General features: G+C 39.3%; 1 protein-coding gene across 1 annotated transcript; it reads right to left on the bottom strand.

Annotated features, from left to right (window-relative positions):
- Nucleotides 1-8,716: 8,716 nt before the first annotated feature.
- On the bottom strand, nt 8,717-9,679 carry LOC123834008 (olfactory receptor 7C1-like). Its single transcript, XM_045862857.1, has one exon. The coding sequence runs from the start codon at nt 9,677-9,679 to the stop codon at nt 8,717-8,719; it is 963 nt and encodes a 320-aa protein (XP_045718813.1).
- Between the last annotated feature and the right edge of the window lie 7,470 nt (nt 9,680-17,149).

Below are 17,149 nucleotides of genomic sequence, written 5' to 3'. Positions count from 1 at the left end.
CCCTCAGTTTGTTTCTCAGAGTCCATAGTCTCTCATGGTTCGTCTCCCCCTCTGATTTCCCCCCCTTCATTTTTCCCTTCCTCAGCCGTCAGAAATGATGAATACCCAACTTTTACATCAACATGGATGGGACTGGAGGAGATTATGCTAAGTGAAATAAGTCAAGCAGAGAAAGTCAGTTGTCATATGGTTTCACTTATTTGTTTAGGGTTTTATTAAATTATGTTCTGGTTTCTGGGTGAACATTTCCAGTGCTACATACAAATATGATTCCTTCCATTTCTCTAAACAAAATATCCCCCACTATTTGAAATTTTGCCCTAATCTCTAAAGGTGTAGCAAATGAACAATATCATTATCATCCATTATATATCATCCTCATAATCACAGGATGACTCACCAGCAAGCTTGGATTCCTTTCCAATATGTGACTCAGAATCACAAGTTTTATGCACACATGCATGTCCTTCCCACCCTTCCATATTACCCCAAAGGGGCTTCAGTGGACTCATTTTTAATACAGTTGTGTGAAATAAACTTGAAGAACACAGTAATCATGAATGCTACCTTCAATTATCAGAATAAATGCCTAGAATAAAAAGGACCAGATAATTATAAATGCCCTCAGGTCTTTCTGATTTATTATATCAGTTAGCTGTTGCTGCATAGAAAGCCTCCTAAAACTAAATGGCTTACTACAATGTATTTGTTATCAAAGAGGTTGCAGGTTAGGGAGTTGTTCTGTACCCTGCAGGACTCCAAATGAGTCCTTATTCAGGTGTTGACAACTCATGGGTACATACTGAATGATTCCATTTCCATAGAACTCAAGAAGGTGCACAATGAATTCTAACTGCTTTGTTATACAATTGTTAGGATATAACCTCTCCAGCCTTCATTTTCTTCCGAAGGCAATGTGGAATCATGAACAAACTTGAAAGGATGTTGTGAGGAGAGATGGAATGTGTGCAAATACTTTGCAGTACAAAGAATGTTCAACACCAAGGGTTGGTGTATGTAAATGTATGTATATTCATGTGCATTTTATTTCAAGAAAACACACTCACATGCATGGATTACACGTATAAAGCTCATAACCCTCATTATAACTCATTATAACTCATCTATTGTGTTGAAAAAAAGCTTGAGAGAAACTTGGAGGGTAAAGAAATGAAAAGAATAAATGTTTGTGTTCACATAAAATAACTAGTAATGTTGAAATTAAGACAAAAAATTTAGAGTAGAACAGGTGGCCTTAATTTTCAGAATGCATTACATCTCCTATCTTAATGCCAGAGGGCTCAAAGACAAAACCATATTGACATTTATGCAAGGAGAACTCCTCTGTACTAGCCATAGGGCTGAATATCTCTAAAATGACTTTAGATTTTTCTTCTACTTGAGGTAGCATTTCAACAACAAAAAAAATGCCCTAAAGAAGAAGTCAAAGTCTCACTCTTTGCAGATGATATGATACTTTATGTGGAAAACCCAAAAGACTCCACCCCAAAACTGCTAGAACTCATACAGGAATTCAGTAAAGTGGCAGGATATAAAATCAATGCACAGAAATCAGTGGCATTCCTATACACCAACAACAAGACAGAAGAAAGAGAAATTAAGGAGTCGATCCCATTTACAATTGCACCCAAAACCATAAGATACCTAGGAATAAATCTAACCAAAGAGACAAAGGATCTGTACTCAGAAAACTATAAAATACTCATGAAAGAAATTGAGGAAGACACAAAGAAATGGAAAAACGTTCCATGCTCATGGATTGGAAGAACAAATATTGTGAAGATGTCAATGCTACTTAGAACAATCTACACATTCAGTGCAATCCCCATCAAAATACCATCCACTTTTTTCAAAGAAATGGAACAACTAATCCTAAAATTTGTATGGAACCAGAAAAGACCCTCCATAGCAAGAGGAATGTTGAAAAAGAAAAGCTAAGCTGGCGGCATCACAATTCCGGACTTCCAGCTCAATTACAAAGCTGTCATCATCAAGACAGCATGGTACTGGCACCAAAACAGATACATAGATCAATGGAACAGAATAGAGAGCCCAGAAATGGACCCTCAACTCTATGGTCAACTCATTTTTGACAAAGTAGGAAAGAATGTCCAATGGAAAAAAGACAGTCTCTTCAACAAATGGTGTTGGGAAAATTGGACAGCCACATGCAGAAGAATGAAACTGGACCATTTCCTTACACCACACACAAAAATAGACTCCAAATGGTTGAAGGACCTCAATGTGAGACAGGAGTCCATCAAAATCCTAAAGGAGAACACAGGCAGCAACCTCTTCGACCTCAGCCGCAGCAACTTCTTCCTAGAAACATCGCCAAAGGCAAGGGAAGCAAGAGCAAAAATGAACTATTGGGACTTCATCAAGATAAAAAGCTTTTGCAAAGCAAAGGAAACAGTCAACAAAACCAAAAGACAACCGACAGAATGGGAGAAGATATTTGCAAATGACATATCAGATAAAGGGCTAGTATCCAAAATCTATAAAGAATTCATCAAACTCAACACCCAAAGAACAAAGAATCCAATCAAGAAATGGGCAGAAGACATGAACAGACATTTTTCCAAAGAAGACATCCAAATGGCCAACAGACACATGAAAAAGTGCTCAATATCGCTCAGCATCAGGGAAATCCAAATCAAAACCTCAATGAGATACCACCTCACACCAGTCAGAATGGCTAAAATTAACAAGTCAGGAAATGACAGATGTTGGCGGGGATGCGGAGAAAGGGGAACCCTCCTACACTGTTGGTGGGAATGCAAGCTGGTGCAGCCACTCTGGAAAACCATATGGAGGTTCCTCAAACAGTTGAAAATAGAGCTACCATATGATCCAGCAATTGCACTACTGAGTGTTTACCCCAAAGATACAAAAGTAGGGATCCGAAAGGGTATGTTCACCCCGATGTTTATAGCAGCAATGTCCACAATAGCCACTGTGGAAAGAGCCAAGATGTCCATCGACAGATGAATGGATAAAGAAGAGGTGGTATATATATATACAATGGAATATTATGCAGCCATCAAAAGGAATGAGATCTTGCCATTTGCATCGATGTGGATGGAACTGGAGGGTATTATGTTGAGCGAAATAAGTCAAACAGAGAAAGACATGTATCATATGATCTCACTGATATGAGGAATTCTTAATCTCAGGAAACAAACTGAGTGTTGTTGGAGTGGGGGGTGGGGTGGGAGGGATGGGGTGACTGGGTGATAGACGCTGGGGAGGGTATGTGCTCTGGTAAGCGCTGTGAATTGTGCAAGACTGTTGAATCTCAGATCTGTACCTCTGAAACAAATAATGCAATCTATGTTAAGAAAAAAAAAAAGAAGAAGAAGAAGGTAGCAGGAGGGGAAGAATGAAGGGGGGAAATCGGAGTGGTAGATGAACCATGAGAGACGATGGACTCTAAAAAACAAACTGAGGGTTCTAGAGGGGAGGGGGGTGGGAGGATGTGTTAGCCTGGTGGTGGGTATTGAAGAGGGCACATTCTGCATGGAGCACTGGGTGTTATGTACAAACAACGAATCATGGAACAGTACATCTAAAACTAATGATGTAATGTAGGGGATTAACATAAGAATAAAAAAAAAAGTTAAAAAAATGCCCTTACCCAAGGAAGGTAAGTAAATGAATTGAGGGATTTAAATTCATTTTCTTCAAATAAAATTTTATGGGAAAAATGTCATTGCCTAGTTTCCTATTAGTGCTATTACCAATTACCACACTGAGGGTTTAAAAGAAACAAATTTAGGAGCACCTGGGTGGCTCAGTCATTAAGCGTCTGCCTTTGGCTCAGGTCATGATCCCAGGGTCCTGGGATTGAGCCCTGCATTGGGCTCCCTGTTCAGCAGGAAGCCTGCTTCTCCCTCTCCCACTCACCCTGCTTGTGTTTCCTCTCTCTGTCAAAGAAATAAATAAAATCTTTAAGAAAAGAGGGGCGCCTGGGTGGCTCAGTTGGTTAAGTGACTGCCTTCAGCTCAGGTCATGATCCTGGAGTCCCGGGATCGAGTCCCGCATTGGGCTCCCTGCTCGGCAGGGAGTCTGCTTCTCCCTCTGACCCTCCTCCCTCTCATGCTCTCTGTCTCTCATTCTCTCTCTCTCAAATTAATAAATAAAATCATAAAATCTTTAAAAAAAGAAAAGAAAGAAAAAAAGAAACAAACAAATTTATGCTCTTGCAGTCCTGGAAGTCAAAACCAAAAATAAGTCTCACGGGGCCAAAATCAAGATGACTCTGCAAGAAACAGAGAGCATGAATTCCTCCTGCCTAGATACACGATTCTGGGTCAACATTTTTTCTCCACAAAAATGCATGTCATTCTAAACTCTACTCAGTACCTGAACAGGATCTTCATTATAGTCATTTATTTTGAAAGATTTGTTTATTTTTTTGAGAGAGAGAGAGCAAGGGGGAGCAGAGGGATAGGGATGGGGACTTCTCCAAAGAAGACATAAAAGTGGCCAACAGACACATGAAAAAATGCTTCACATCACTGGGCATCAGGGAAACCCAAATCAAAACCACAATGAGATACCACCTCACATGGGTCACAATGGCTAAAATTAACAAGTCAGGAAACAACAGATGTTGGCAAGAATGTGGAGAACAGGGAACCCTTTTAGACTGTTGGTGAGAATGCAAGCTGGTGCAGCCACTCAGGAAAATAATACAGAGGTTCCTCGAAAAATTGAAAATAGAGCTACCCTATATACCCACTACTGGGTATATACCCCAAAGATACAAATGTAGTCATTCAAAGGGGCACATGCGTCGCAATGTTTATAGCAGCATTGCCCACAATAATCAAACTATGTGGAGAGCCTAGATGTCCATCGATAGATGAATGAATAAAGAATATGTGAGATATAGTATTACACACACACACACACACACACACACTGGAATACTACTCAGCCATCAAAAAATGAAATCTTGCCATTTGCAATGACGTGGATGGAACTAGGTGGTATTATGCTAAGTGAAATAAGTCAATCAGAGAAAGACAATTATCATATGATCTCATGGATACATGGAATTTAAGAAACAAAACAGAGGAAAACAGGGGAAGAGAGGAAAACATAAAACAAGACGAAACCAGAGAGGGAGACAAATCATAAGAGACTCTTAATCATAGGAAACAAACTAAGGGTTGCTGGAGGGAAAGGAGGTGGGGGGATGGGGTAACCAGGTGATGGACATTGGGGAGTGTATGTGCTATAATGAGCACTGGGGATTAAATAAGACTGATGAATCACTGACCTCTACCTCTGAAACCAATAATACATTATATGTTAATTAATTGAATTTAAATAAATAAGTAAATAAAAAGACTCTGAGAAAAGATTTTTTTAAATAATTTTTTAAAATTTGAGTGTGATTAACACACAATGTTACATTACTTTTGAGTGTACAACACAGTGATTCAACAAGTTTAAACATTATGCCATTCTCACAATGTGTTGAGCTGCCATCTGTCACCACACATGCTATGATGATACCATTGACTGTATTCCCAAGGCTGTGCCTTTTATTCCTGTGACTCATTCATTCCTTAACTGGAAGCCTCTATCTCCCACTCCCCTTCATCATTCTGCTTTTCACTTGTTCATTTACTGTTTTAAAAACCAGTACCAAGCTATTCTTACAGTCAAACAAAATAATTACCCAAACAGTGATACAAGGCAAGCTGTCGACATCATATTTTCTCCCCTAAAAATGTAAAATTGCATCCAAATTCTAGGAGTTAAGTCTCCTATGAGCATGTAATCATGGGCCTCCGTTTTAATACTATCATTTTGTATCCTGTTTTTAAAGAAACAAAAAATCAGTTCGAAAATCTTTGTGGAAGAAAAGTGGGGAGAAAGATCTAATAAGCTCAGGTGGCCCCTAGAAATGGTGAGGAGGAGCAAACGTCCTTGGTTCTGGCAACACTCCAACCCCAGTTACAACACCCTGATGCCCAGAACAATAAAGCAGCAAAGAGCAATTTGTCCAAAAGAAACAGTACATTATCAAGACATCTGACTGATTGAACATCCCACCAGAATAACAAGCAAAAGGAAGACACCCACAATTCACAAAAGGAAATAACACACAGTTTGACAAAAGTGGAGGATTTTAAGATTATTTGCTAAAAGAACTTTTCTAAATGATATAAAATGCAAAACTTTTATAATAAGGAAGTCATGTTTTCAATTTTGGACCTAAGCATGTTTGCTATTTGTACTTGGAGAGCCAACCAAACTATTCTAAATGTTAGTATATTCTCTCAAATAGTAGGGCTAGAACGGTCAATCCTCCTAACGTGGTTGACAGATTTAGTGAATATACGGAATGACCTTAGCATAGTTTCTTCCTCTTGATAATGAGTGCTTATCACTGGTGATGAGATTTGGCTGAGTTTTTTCTTCTCTCCAATGTCCTCAACACTTCGCCACCTCTGGGTCCCCAGTTCCACAGCCTTCTTTCAATCCCTTGTCATCTCTACACCTACCAAAGGCTGGCACCCTCTAGCCAATATTCACATTTACCTAGAGAGATCTTTATTGCATTTAATATACTGTCCAATTCCCCAACATAACCCCTTCCTGGTGACTCCCTGCTGGAGGCTGAACCCCAAATTCCATAGCTTCCAACCCTTGGCTTGCCTCCCCTAATCGACCCACCAGCTTCTCACTCCCGCAGCCTCACACACATTGATTTCACAGTGAACTTGCATTGTAGCTTCACCTGAAGCCACAGTCCTAAGGCTCAGAGCCTCCATACACCTGCTGCCCTCTGCTAGGAGTCACCCACTGGTCTATTTGGGCTGATTCACCTCCTGTCTATCTTCACTATCCCATCACCTCTTTCAGCCTATAAGGAGTGATTACCTTCATGAATCTTTGTTTTTGTTTGTTTGTTTGTTTATTTTTTAACATTCCCACAGAAAAAGGACACTTTCTCTTGCAATGATATAGATGTAGGGGTTACCACTGTGTACATTTTTCAAATTCTATGTATGTTTCCCTGCTTGACTGCGAGTGCATGTGGCCTGTTATACATACTCCCACCCTTTACCCCCAGATGTAGTTTGGTTGGGAATAGTAGGAATAAATATATTGTGTCGTATGTTTAAGTGAAATAAGTCAGTCAGAGAAAGACAAATATCATATGATTTCATTCATACGTGGAATTTAAGAAACAAAACAGATGAACATAGGGGAAGGGAAGGAAAAATAAAATAAGATGAAAATTCCCTCTGCTCAGCGGGGAGCCTGCTTCTTCTTCTCCCTCTGCCTGCCTCTCTACCTACATGTGCTCTCTCTCTCTGACAAATAAGTAAATAAAATCTTTTTTAAAAAAAGATGAAAATTGACAGGGAGGCAACCCCTAAGAGATGCTGAACTCTAGGAAACAAACTGAGGGTTGCTGGAGGGGAGGTCAGTGGGGGGAAGAGATAATTGGGCGATGGGCATTAAGGAAAGCACTTGATGTAATGAGCACTGGGTATTATATGCAACTGATGAATCATTAAATTCTACCTCTGAAACTAATTTTATAAAATTGTGAAATTAGCTTAAGCCTAAATTGGTTTCAAGACAGGAGAATGAGAAAACACAAATCCTATAAAATAAAAAGCTGTTATATTATAAAAGTGGAATCAAAATCAATAAGAAGTGGTGCCTGGGTTACTCAGTGGGCTAATCATCCAACTCTTGATCTCGGCTCAGGTCTTGATCTCAGGGTTGTGAGTTCAATCTCCGCCTTGGGATCCGCACTGGGCATGGAGCCTACTAAAAACAAAGAAAAGAACCCACCAAATTTCTTTTCTACTCAAAAGCTTTCATTAAATCAATACATTTTTATTTTCTGGTTCTGACTGTATTTAACAACCCACCCATTTGTTTTCCACTCAACAAATATTCACTGAGCATAAACTCCATCCTGAGAACTGTACTAGGCACTGCAATTTCAAAGATAGGTAAGAGACAGTTCTGAAATTCAAGGAATCTATAATGTGGATGAATAGAGAAATTTATTTTTTTTAAAGATTTTATTGATTTATTTGACAGGGAGAGACACAGTAAGAGAGGGAACCCAAGCAGGGGGAGTGAGAAGCAGTCTTCCCACCAAGCAGGGAGCCTGATGTGGGGCTCGATGCGAGGACCCCAGGATCATGACCTGAGCCAAAGGTAGACGCTTAACAACTAAGCCACCCAGGAGCCCCTGAATAGAGAAATTTAGTAAAGCTGATGTCACTGGAAGGAAAGTGAATCAGATCAGGATAAAAAGGAGGGGGAGTCAAATCTTTGAGTTGATTTTATTTACGTGACCTGAGAAAACATCTCTGCAAATGAGTTTTTGGGACATTTCCAGAATAGGCACACATCCCATCACTCTGAAGATAGATATTAAATACGTGGGATTTAAGTTTTTTTTTTTTTTTAAGAAATCCAAACCATTACTGAAAATTACTGAGAAAATACCAGCTTGTATACATACCAAGTAAAGCAATTGGTTATAAAGTGAAAAAGGGAACCCAAGATATACCCTGAAGGAAAACAGAGAAAACAAGGAAGACCCAAGGAGAGAACTGCTTTAAAATATGTACACCTGGGGAAAAAATAAAAATATTGGGTGAAGGAAGCCAGGTGCTCTGGGCCTCCATATTGTGTGCCCAGCTACTCAAGAGAGTCCTATAATGGTTCTGACACTGAGAGTCACCACCCTGCCAAGGAGCCTGCTCAGGGCCCCCTTCACTTCCTTGTTCCTCAAGCTGTAGATGAAGGGATTCAGCATGGGGGTGACAATGGTGTACATCACCGAGGCCACCAGACTCGTCCTGGAGGATGAAGTTGCTGCAGAACTGAGGTAGACCCCAAGCCCTGTGCCATAGAACAAGGAGACCACCGAGAGGTGAGACCCACACGTGGAAAAGGCTTTGTACTTGCCCCTGGCTGATGAAATTCTCAGGATGGAGGAGAAAATCTGAGAATAAGAAAAGAGGATCCCAGAGAGAGGAAAAATACCTAGGACAATAGTCACAAAATATACCACTAAGTTATTGATGAAGGTGTCAGAACAAGCGAGCTTCAGGACTTCAGGAAGATGGCAAAAAAAGTGTGGAATTTCCATGTTTGTGCAGAAGGACAGCTTCAAAAGGGTCAAGGTCTCGAGCAGAGAGCCCATGACACTGATGCACCAGGATCCCAAGGCCAGCATCCCACAGAACTGGGGGTTCATGATGACTGAGTAGTGCAGAGGGTGACAGATGGCCACAAAGCGGTCATAGGCCATCACGGTCAGGAGTAAATTGTCCACGCATCCAAACACAAAGAAAAAAAATGTCTGGCTGAGGCAGCCTGCATAGGTGATAACTTTTCTCTGAGTCTGGATGTTCAGCAGCATCTTGGGGACGGTGGTGGAGGTGAAACAGATGTCAGCAAAGGACAGGTTGGAGAGGAAGAAGTACATGGGTATGTGGAGTTGGGAGTCTGAGCAGATGGCCAGGATGATGAGCAGGTTCCCAGTGAATGCGGCCAAGTATATGCACAGGAACAGCCCAAAGAGCAGGCACTGAATCTCCGACTTTGCTGAAAATCCCAAGAGGAGAAATTGCGAAGCATGTGTTTGATTTCCTGATTCCATATGGGTGATATAACTAGAAGGAACAAGGAAAAAATCAGCATTCAATGACCACCACAGTGACAGCACAGAAATGTGATTGTCTTTAATTTCCAGTGAATGGACTAATAAAGTACTACCCTGCTTTTGCCTCAGTTGGGGAATTTGAAATGCCTCCATCCTTCCCTTGGCTGCCACTACCGTCTGGAAATGTAGTCCTAGTTCCAGAGCAGTCATTTCCTTTATAGCCCAGCTACTCAGAGTGTGGTCCGTGGACCAGCAGGAAAAACATCGCCCAGAGCTTCTTTGAATGCAGAGTCCCAGGCCACATTCAGACTTGCTGAATCCAAATACACATTGTGACAAGATCACAGTGGTTTCCCCTGCTCATTCATGACTGAATTAGTGCTGGTCTAGATCATCTGTGGGTTTCAATCCTTCATCTTTTATCTCCTAATTTTTATTTTCCTCTACACCTTCCCTCAAACAACCTTACTTCATATGTAGGCCAAAATGGGAAGTTGATAATTAGGGTGTTTTCATGCCATGTAGGTGGAGTTAATAATTTTCATACATTGGTCTTAATTGTTCTGAACACTGTGCATGAATCCTATATTTAGTTTTTCAAAGCAAATATCAATAACTTTCACAATGCTTTGCATTGCTTACATGACCAGATTACATTATTTTGCATGTTCATTTTGTGACACTGTTCTTTGACATTGGAACATCTGCCAGCCATTGTGCCTTCTTTCTTTCATTTTTGAGTAGAATTTCTTTAAATAGCATATTTAGAAGTAAATAAGCACCACATAATATGTTGATGGTATACTTGGGCATGTTTTGTTTTTAATACTAGGATTCCAAATCCTGCACATTTCATGACTCCAAGTCAAGGTTCTTCACACTCTGCAGGGCTGCCTCAGGCAGTGCTTCACAAATAAGAGGAAAGGCTAACATTGGAATAAAGCAGAACCCAAGAGGTGAGCAGACATGAGGAAGGGTCAGTTCTTGCTGCAGGAGGACAGGGTCCCTGCAATGATGCTCTGAGAACAGAAGAAAGAAGAGCTGAGAAGGAATGAGGAGCAAGAATCCTCTTCAGACATGAAATGTACAAAAGTTGGAATCAATCCGATTTCACTAACTCATCAACCTATTTCCCCAGAAGACATGGTTAATAAAAGCTCTCCTTCCCTTCACACCATTTTCCCAGAGTACTTACTGGACTGCTCTGGCTTCCCCCGATGCCTCACTCAATGACTCTACAGGTCCTTCCTTCCAAGAATGATTGATGCAGAAAGGACAAAAATTGGGGGTCAGGCACTGGTTCTTTGGAGTGGTTGGACATCTCAGAGAGGCACGGAGAGAATGCTCTTAGCCTGTGGCTGATGAGCAGCAGGTGACCCCTGCAGAGGGGGATTCAGGGACTGAACTTCAGAACTCCTTATTAAATAAATTCACTTCATGTTGCTCAATTCTCTAAGCAATTAAGCTCTCCTAAAGCCAAGGGACCATAAATAAAGGAAAATTTTCTGCCACTTCAGTCCCCAGGTGCATATTCTCTTTCTACCAATGGGTCCATCACCCCTGGAATGGACATTTCTCCAATGTATATAACCACTCATGCAGGCACATCAAAAAGATCATGCTGTAAGACTGTTGAATCACAGACCTGTACCTCTGAAACAAATACAACATTATATGTTTAAAAAAAGAAGAAGAAGAAGATAGCAGGAGGGGAAGAATAAAGGGGGGGAAATCAGAGGGGGAGATGAACCATGAGAGACAATGGACTTTGAGAAACAAACTGAGGGTTCTAGAGGGGAGGGAGGAGGGGGATGGGTTAGCCTGGTGATGGGTATTAAAGAGGGCACGTTCTGCATGGAGCACTGGGTGTTATATGCAAACAATGAATCATGGAACACTACATCAAAAACTAATGATGTAATGTATGGTGATTAACATAACATAATAAAAAAAAAATCATGCTGTGAGCCTCTGAGCTGCTTCTCCAGTGTCTGATTCAGAGATATAGTATGTCACCTAACCACATCCATCCCAACTAGGATCCTCCCTGGAACTTCATTCTGACTTCTATTTTGAAAACTTCAAAGACACAGATGTAGTGAAAAGAAGGGCCATGTGCACCCCAATGTTCATAGCAACGATGTCCGCAATAGCCAAACTGTGGAAAGAGCCGAGATGCCCTTCAACATATGAATGGATAAAGAAGATGTGGTCCATATATACAATGGAATATCACTCAGCCATCAGAAAGGATGAATACCCAACTTTTACATCAACATGGATGGGACTGGAGGAGATTATGCTAAGTGAAATAAGTCAAGCAGAGAAAGTCAATTATATGGTTTCACTTATTTGTGGAACACAAGGAATAGCATGGAGGACATTAGGAGAAGGAAGGGAAAAATGGGGGGTGGGAATTGGAAGGAGAGATGAACCATGAGAGACTATGGACTCTGAGAAACAAACAAGGTTTTAAAGGGGAGGAGGGAGGGGGGATTGGTTAGCCTGGTGATGGGTATTAAGGAGGGCACGTACTGCATGGAGCACTGGGTGTTATACGAAAACGATGGATCGTGGATCACCACATCAAAAACCAATGATGTATTGTATGGTGACTAACATAACATAATAAAATTTTTAAAAAACAAAACTTCAGACAGATTCTGAAGAAAATGCCTGTATCATTGTATCTGGTGGATGGTAAATTTTTTGGATACAGAGCTAGAGTTTCCTTTATACATGTTCCCCAAATCCAATTATTCAAGTTTTTCATTTGGGGTAAGTTTATTCACGTCTTTAAATTCATTCACATCATTCACATCACATCTTTCATCTGGGGTAAATTCATCACATCAAATTTCTTGCTATATACTCAGGTAGGCTACTCAGAGCATTCCTTTCCAATGGGAATGAGTACTTTGTGTGTTTTTTGTGGGGTTTTTTTTGTTTGTTTGTTTATTCGAGTATAGTTGACACACAATGTTACATTAATTTTAGGTGTACAACATAGTGATTTGACAAGTTTATACACTATGCTACCATCTGTCCTGATACATAACTCTTACAATATAATTGACTGTATTCCTTACACTGTGCCTTTTATTCTCATAACTTATCCATCCCATAACAGGAAGCCTGTACTTCCCTCTCCCCTCTACCCACTCTGCCCATCCCGCCACACTCCTCTTCTCTAGAAATCATCAGTTTGTTCTCTGTATTTATAGGTCTGATTCTGCTTTTTGCTCATTCATTTTTTTAGATTCCACTTATGAGTGGAATTGCATGGTAATTGTCTTACTCAGTCTGATTTAATTCACTTAGCATAATATCTTCTAGGTCCATAAATGTTGTCTCAAATGGCAGGATCTCATCTTTTTTTTTATGGCTGAGAAATATTCGTGCATGTGTGTGTGTGTGTGTGTGAGTGTGTACCACATTTTCCTTGTCCATTTGTCTATGATAGATACTTAGGTTGCTTCCATATCTTAGTTATTGTAAATAATGAAGAAGTAAACATAGGGGTGCATATATTTTGTCAAGTTAGTGTTTTTGTTTTCTTTGATAATGGTAGTGGAATTATTGGATCATATGGTAGCTTCTATTTTTAAGTTTTGAGGAAACTTCAAACTGATTCCACAGTGGCTATACCAGTTTGCATTCATTCCAACAGTGTGTAAGGTTTCCTTTTTCTCCACATCCTCACCAACAATTGTTGATTCTTCTGTTTTTTATTTTAGCCATTCTGACAGGTGTGAGGTGGTATCTAATTGTGGTTTCCATTTGCATTTCCCTGATGATGTTGAGCACATTTTCATGTGTCTGTTGGCTATCTGTAGGTCTGTATTAAAAAAATATTTACTCAAGAGTCCCTGCTCATTTTTAATTAGATTATGTGGGGTTTTTTGTTGTTGAGTTGTAGGAGTTCCCTGTGTATTTTAGATATTAACCCCTTATCAGATATATCATTTGCAAATATCTTCTCCCATTCAGTAGGTTGTCCTTTTGTGTTATTGATTATTTCCTTTACTATGTAAAAGCTTTTAATTTTGATGTTGTCCCAATAGTTTGTTTCTGCTTTTGTTTCTCTAAGCTTAGGAGACTTTTCTAGAAAAATGTTGCTACAGCTGATGTCAGAGAAATTACTGCCTGTGTTCTCTCTAGGATTTTTATGGTTTCAGGTCTCACATTTAGGTCTTTAATCCATTTTGAGTTTATTTTTGTGTATGTAATTAGAGAATGTTCCAGTTTCAATCTTTTACATGTAGCTGTCTAGTTTTCCCAGCAACATTTATTAAGAAGATTGTCTTGTCCCTGTATTATTGCCTCTTTTGTCAAGATTAATTGACCATATAATCACAGGTTTATTTCTGGGGTCTCTAGTCTGCTCCATTGACATATGTGTCTATTTTTGTGCCAGTACCATACTGTTTTGATTACTACAGCTTTGTACTATACCTTGAAATCTGGCATTGTGATAACTCCAGTTCTGTTCTACTTTCTCAGGATTGCTTGACTATTCAGGGTCTTCTGTGGTTCCACATGAATCTTAGTATTATATATTCTAGTTTTGTGAAAACCACTCTTGGTATTTTGATAGAGATTGCATTAAATCTGTAGATTGCTTTGGGTAATATTGACATTTTCACAATATTAATTCTTCCAATCCATGAGCATGTTATTTCTTTCCATCTGTTTGTATCATCTTCAATTCCTTTCATCAGTGTTTTAGAGGGTTTTTTTTTTGTTGTTGTTGTTTTAAAGATTTTATTTATTTATTCGACAGAGAGAGACATAGCGAGAGCAGGAACACAAGCACTGGGAGTGGGAGAGGGAGAAGCAGGCTTCCCGCAGAGCAGGGAGCCCAATGTGGGACTCGATCCCAGGATCCTGGGATCATGACCTGAGCCGAAGGCAGACGCTTAACGACTGAGCCACCCAGGCGCCCTGTTTTAGAGTTTTTGAAGTACAGGTCTTTTACCTCTTTGGTTAAATTTATTCCTAAGTATTTTATTCTTTTTGGTGCAATTGTAAATGGTTTTTTTTTTTTTTTATTCAAAACTTTTTTTTTTCTTTCACCTACTTCATTTTTAGGGCATAAAAATGTTACTAATTTCTGGGCATTGATTTTGTATCTTGCACTTTACTGAATTTGTTTATGACTTCTAGTAGATTTTGATAGTCTTTAGGATTTTCTATGCATAAAATCATGTCATCTCCAAATAGTGACAATTAAACATTTTTTCCCAATATGGATGTCCCATATTCCTTTTTCTTGTCTGATTGCTGTGGCTAGGATTTCCAGCACTATGTTGAATAAAAGTGGTGAGAGTGGGCATCTTTGTCTTGGTCCTGACATTGGAGGAAAAGCTCTCAGTTTTTCACCATTGAGTTTGATGTTAGCTGTGGGTTTTTCATATATGACCTTTATTATGTTGAGATATGTTCCATCTATCCCTACTTTGTTGAGAGAGTTTGTCAGGAATGAATGTTGATTCTTGCCAAATGCTCTTTCTGCATCTATTGAGATAATCATGAGTTTTAGCCTTCATTTTGTTGATGTGGTGTATGACACTGATTGATTTGCAAATATTGAAACATCCTTGCATCCCTGAAATAAATCCCATCTGATCATGGTGAATGATTTCTTTTTACTATATTGTTATATGTGGTTTGCTAATATTTTGTTGAGAACTTATGTATCTATTTTTATCAAGGATATTGGTCTGTGGTTCTCTTTTTCTGTGATGTCTTTGTCTGGTTCTGGTATCAGGGTAAGCCTGGCCTTACAATGTATTTGGAAGCTTTCCTTCCTTTTCTGTGTTGTGGAATATTTTGAGGAGAATAGGTATTAACCCTTCATTATTATTTTTCTTTCAATGTCTGGTAGACCACCTGTGAATCCATCTGGTATGGAACTTGTACTTTTGGGTGGTATTATGATTACCAATTCAATTCTGTTACTTATAACAGGTCAGTTCAAACTTTCTATTTCTTCCTGGTTCTGTTTTGGGAGATTGTATGATTCTCAGACTTTATCCATTTCTTCTAGGTTGTCCAATTTGTTGGCATATAATTTTTTTTTAGTATCCTGTTATAGTTCTTTTTATTTCTGTGGCATCAGTTGTTACTACTCCTTTCTCATTTCTGATTTATGTAGTTGTGTCCTTTCTCCTTTTCTTCTTCTTTTTTAAGAATTCATTTATTTATTTACTTATTTATTTATTTATTATGTTATGTTATGTTAGTCACCATACAGTATATCATTAGTTTTTCATGTTGTGTTCCATGATTCATTGTTTATGTATAACACCAAGTGCTCCACGCAATATATGCCCTCCTTAATACCCATCACTAGGCTCACCCATCCCCCCACTCCCCTCCTGTCTAAACCCCTCAGTTTGTTTCCTTAAGTCCATAGTCTCATGGTTTCCCTTGCCATCTGATTTCTCCCCCTTCTTTTTTCCCTTCTTTCTCCTAATGTCCTCCATGCTATTCCTTATATTCCACATATAAGTGAAACCATATGATAATTGACTTTCTCTGCTTGACTTATTTAACTTAGCATAATCCCCTCCATTTCCATCCATTTCGATGAAGATAGTGGGTATTCATCCTTTCTGTGGCTGAGTAATATGCCATTGTATATATGGACCACATCTTTATCCATTCATCTGCTGAAGGGCATCTTGGCTCCTTCCACAGTTTGGCTATTGTGGACATTGCTGCTATGAACATTGGAGTGCATGTGGCCCTTGTTTTCACTACATCTGTACCTTTGGGGTAAATACCCAGTAGTGCAATTGCTGGGTCATAGGGTAGCTCTATTTTTAACTTTTTGAGGAAACTCCACACTGTTTTCCAAAGTGGTTATACCAACTTGCACTCCCACCAACAGTGTAAGAGGGTTCCCCTTTCTCCACATCCTCTGCAACATTTGTTGTTTCTTGCCTTGTCAATTTTTGCCATTCTAACTGGTGTAAGGTGGTATCTCATTGTGGTTTTGATTTTAATTTCCCTGATGGCTAATGATGTTGAATATATTTTCATGTGTCTGTTAGTCATTTGTATGTCTTCTTTGGAGAAGTGTCTGTTCATGTCTTCTGCCCATTTTTTGACTTGATTATTTGTTTTTTGAGTGATGAGTTTGAAACATTCTTTATATATCTTGGATACCAGCCCTTCATCTGTAGTGTCATTTGCAAATATATTCTCCTGTTGCGTGGGTTGCTTTTTTGTTTTCTTGAATGTTTGCTGTGCAGAAACTTTTTACGTTGATGAAGTCCCAAAAGTTCAATTCACTTTTGTTTCCCTTGCCTTTGGAGGCACATCTTTTTTTTTTTTTTTTTAAATTATGTTATGTTAGTCACCATACGATACATCATTAGTTTTTGATGTAGTGATCCATGATTCATTGTTTCATATAACACCCAGTGCTCCATGCAGTACATGCCCTCCTTAGTACCCATC

This window comes from Mirounga angustirostris, unplaced genomic scaffold (assembly GCF_029215605.1).
Source record: "Mirounga angustirostris isolate CCGP_5_RB_7025 unplaced genomic scaffold, mMirAng1.0.hap1 SCAF_1, whole genome shotgun sequence".
NCBI lineage: Eukaryota > Metazoa > Chordata > Mammalia > Carnivora > Phocidae > Mirounga > Mirounga angustirostris.
The sequence above is the reverse complement of the archived record's forward strand: the minus strand, read 5'-3'. Positions and strand labels throughout refer to the sequence as shown.

Bases quoted from the DNA above. Each gene is read 5' to 3' on its own strand.
- LOC123834008 (XM_045862857.1), bottom strand. From the start codon at position 9,679: ATGGAATCAGGAAATCAAACACATGCTTCGCAATTTCTCCTCTTGGGA.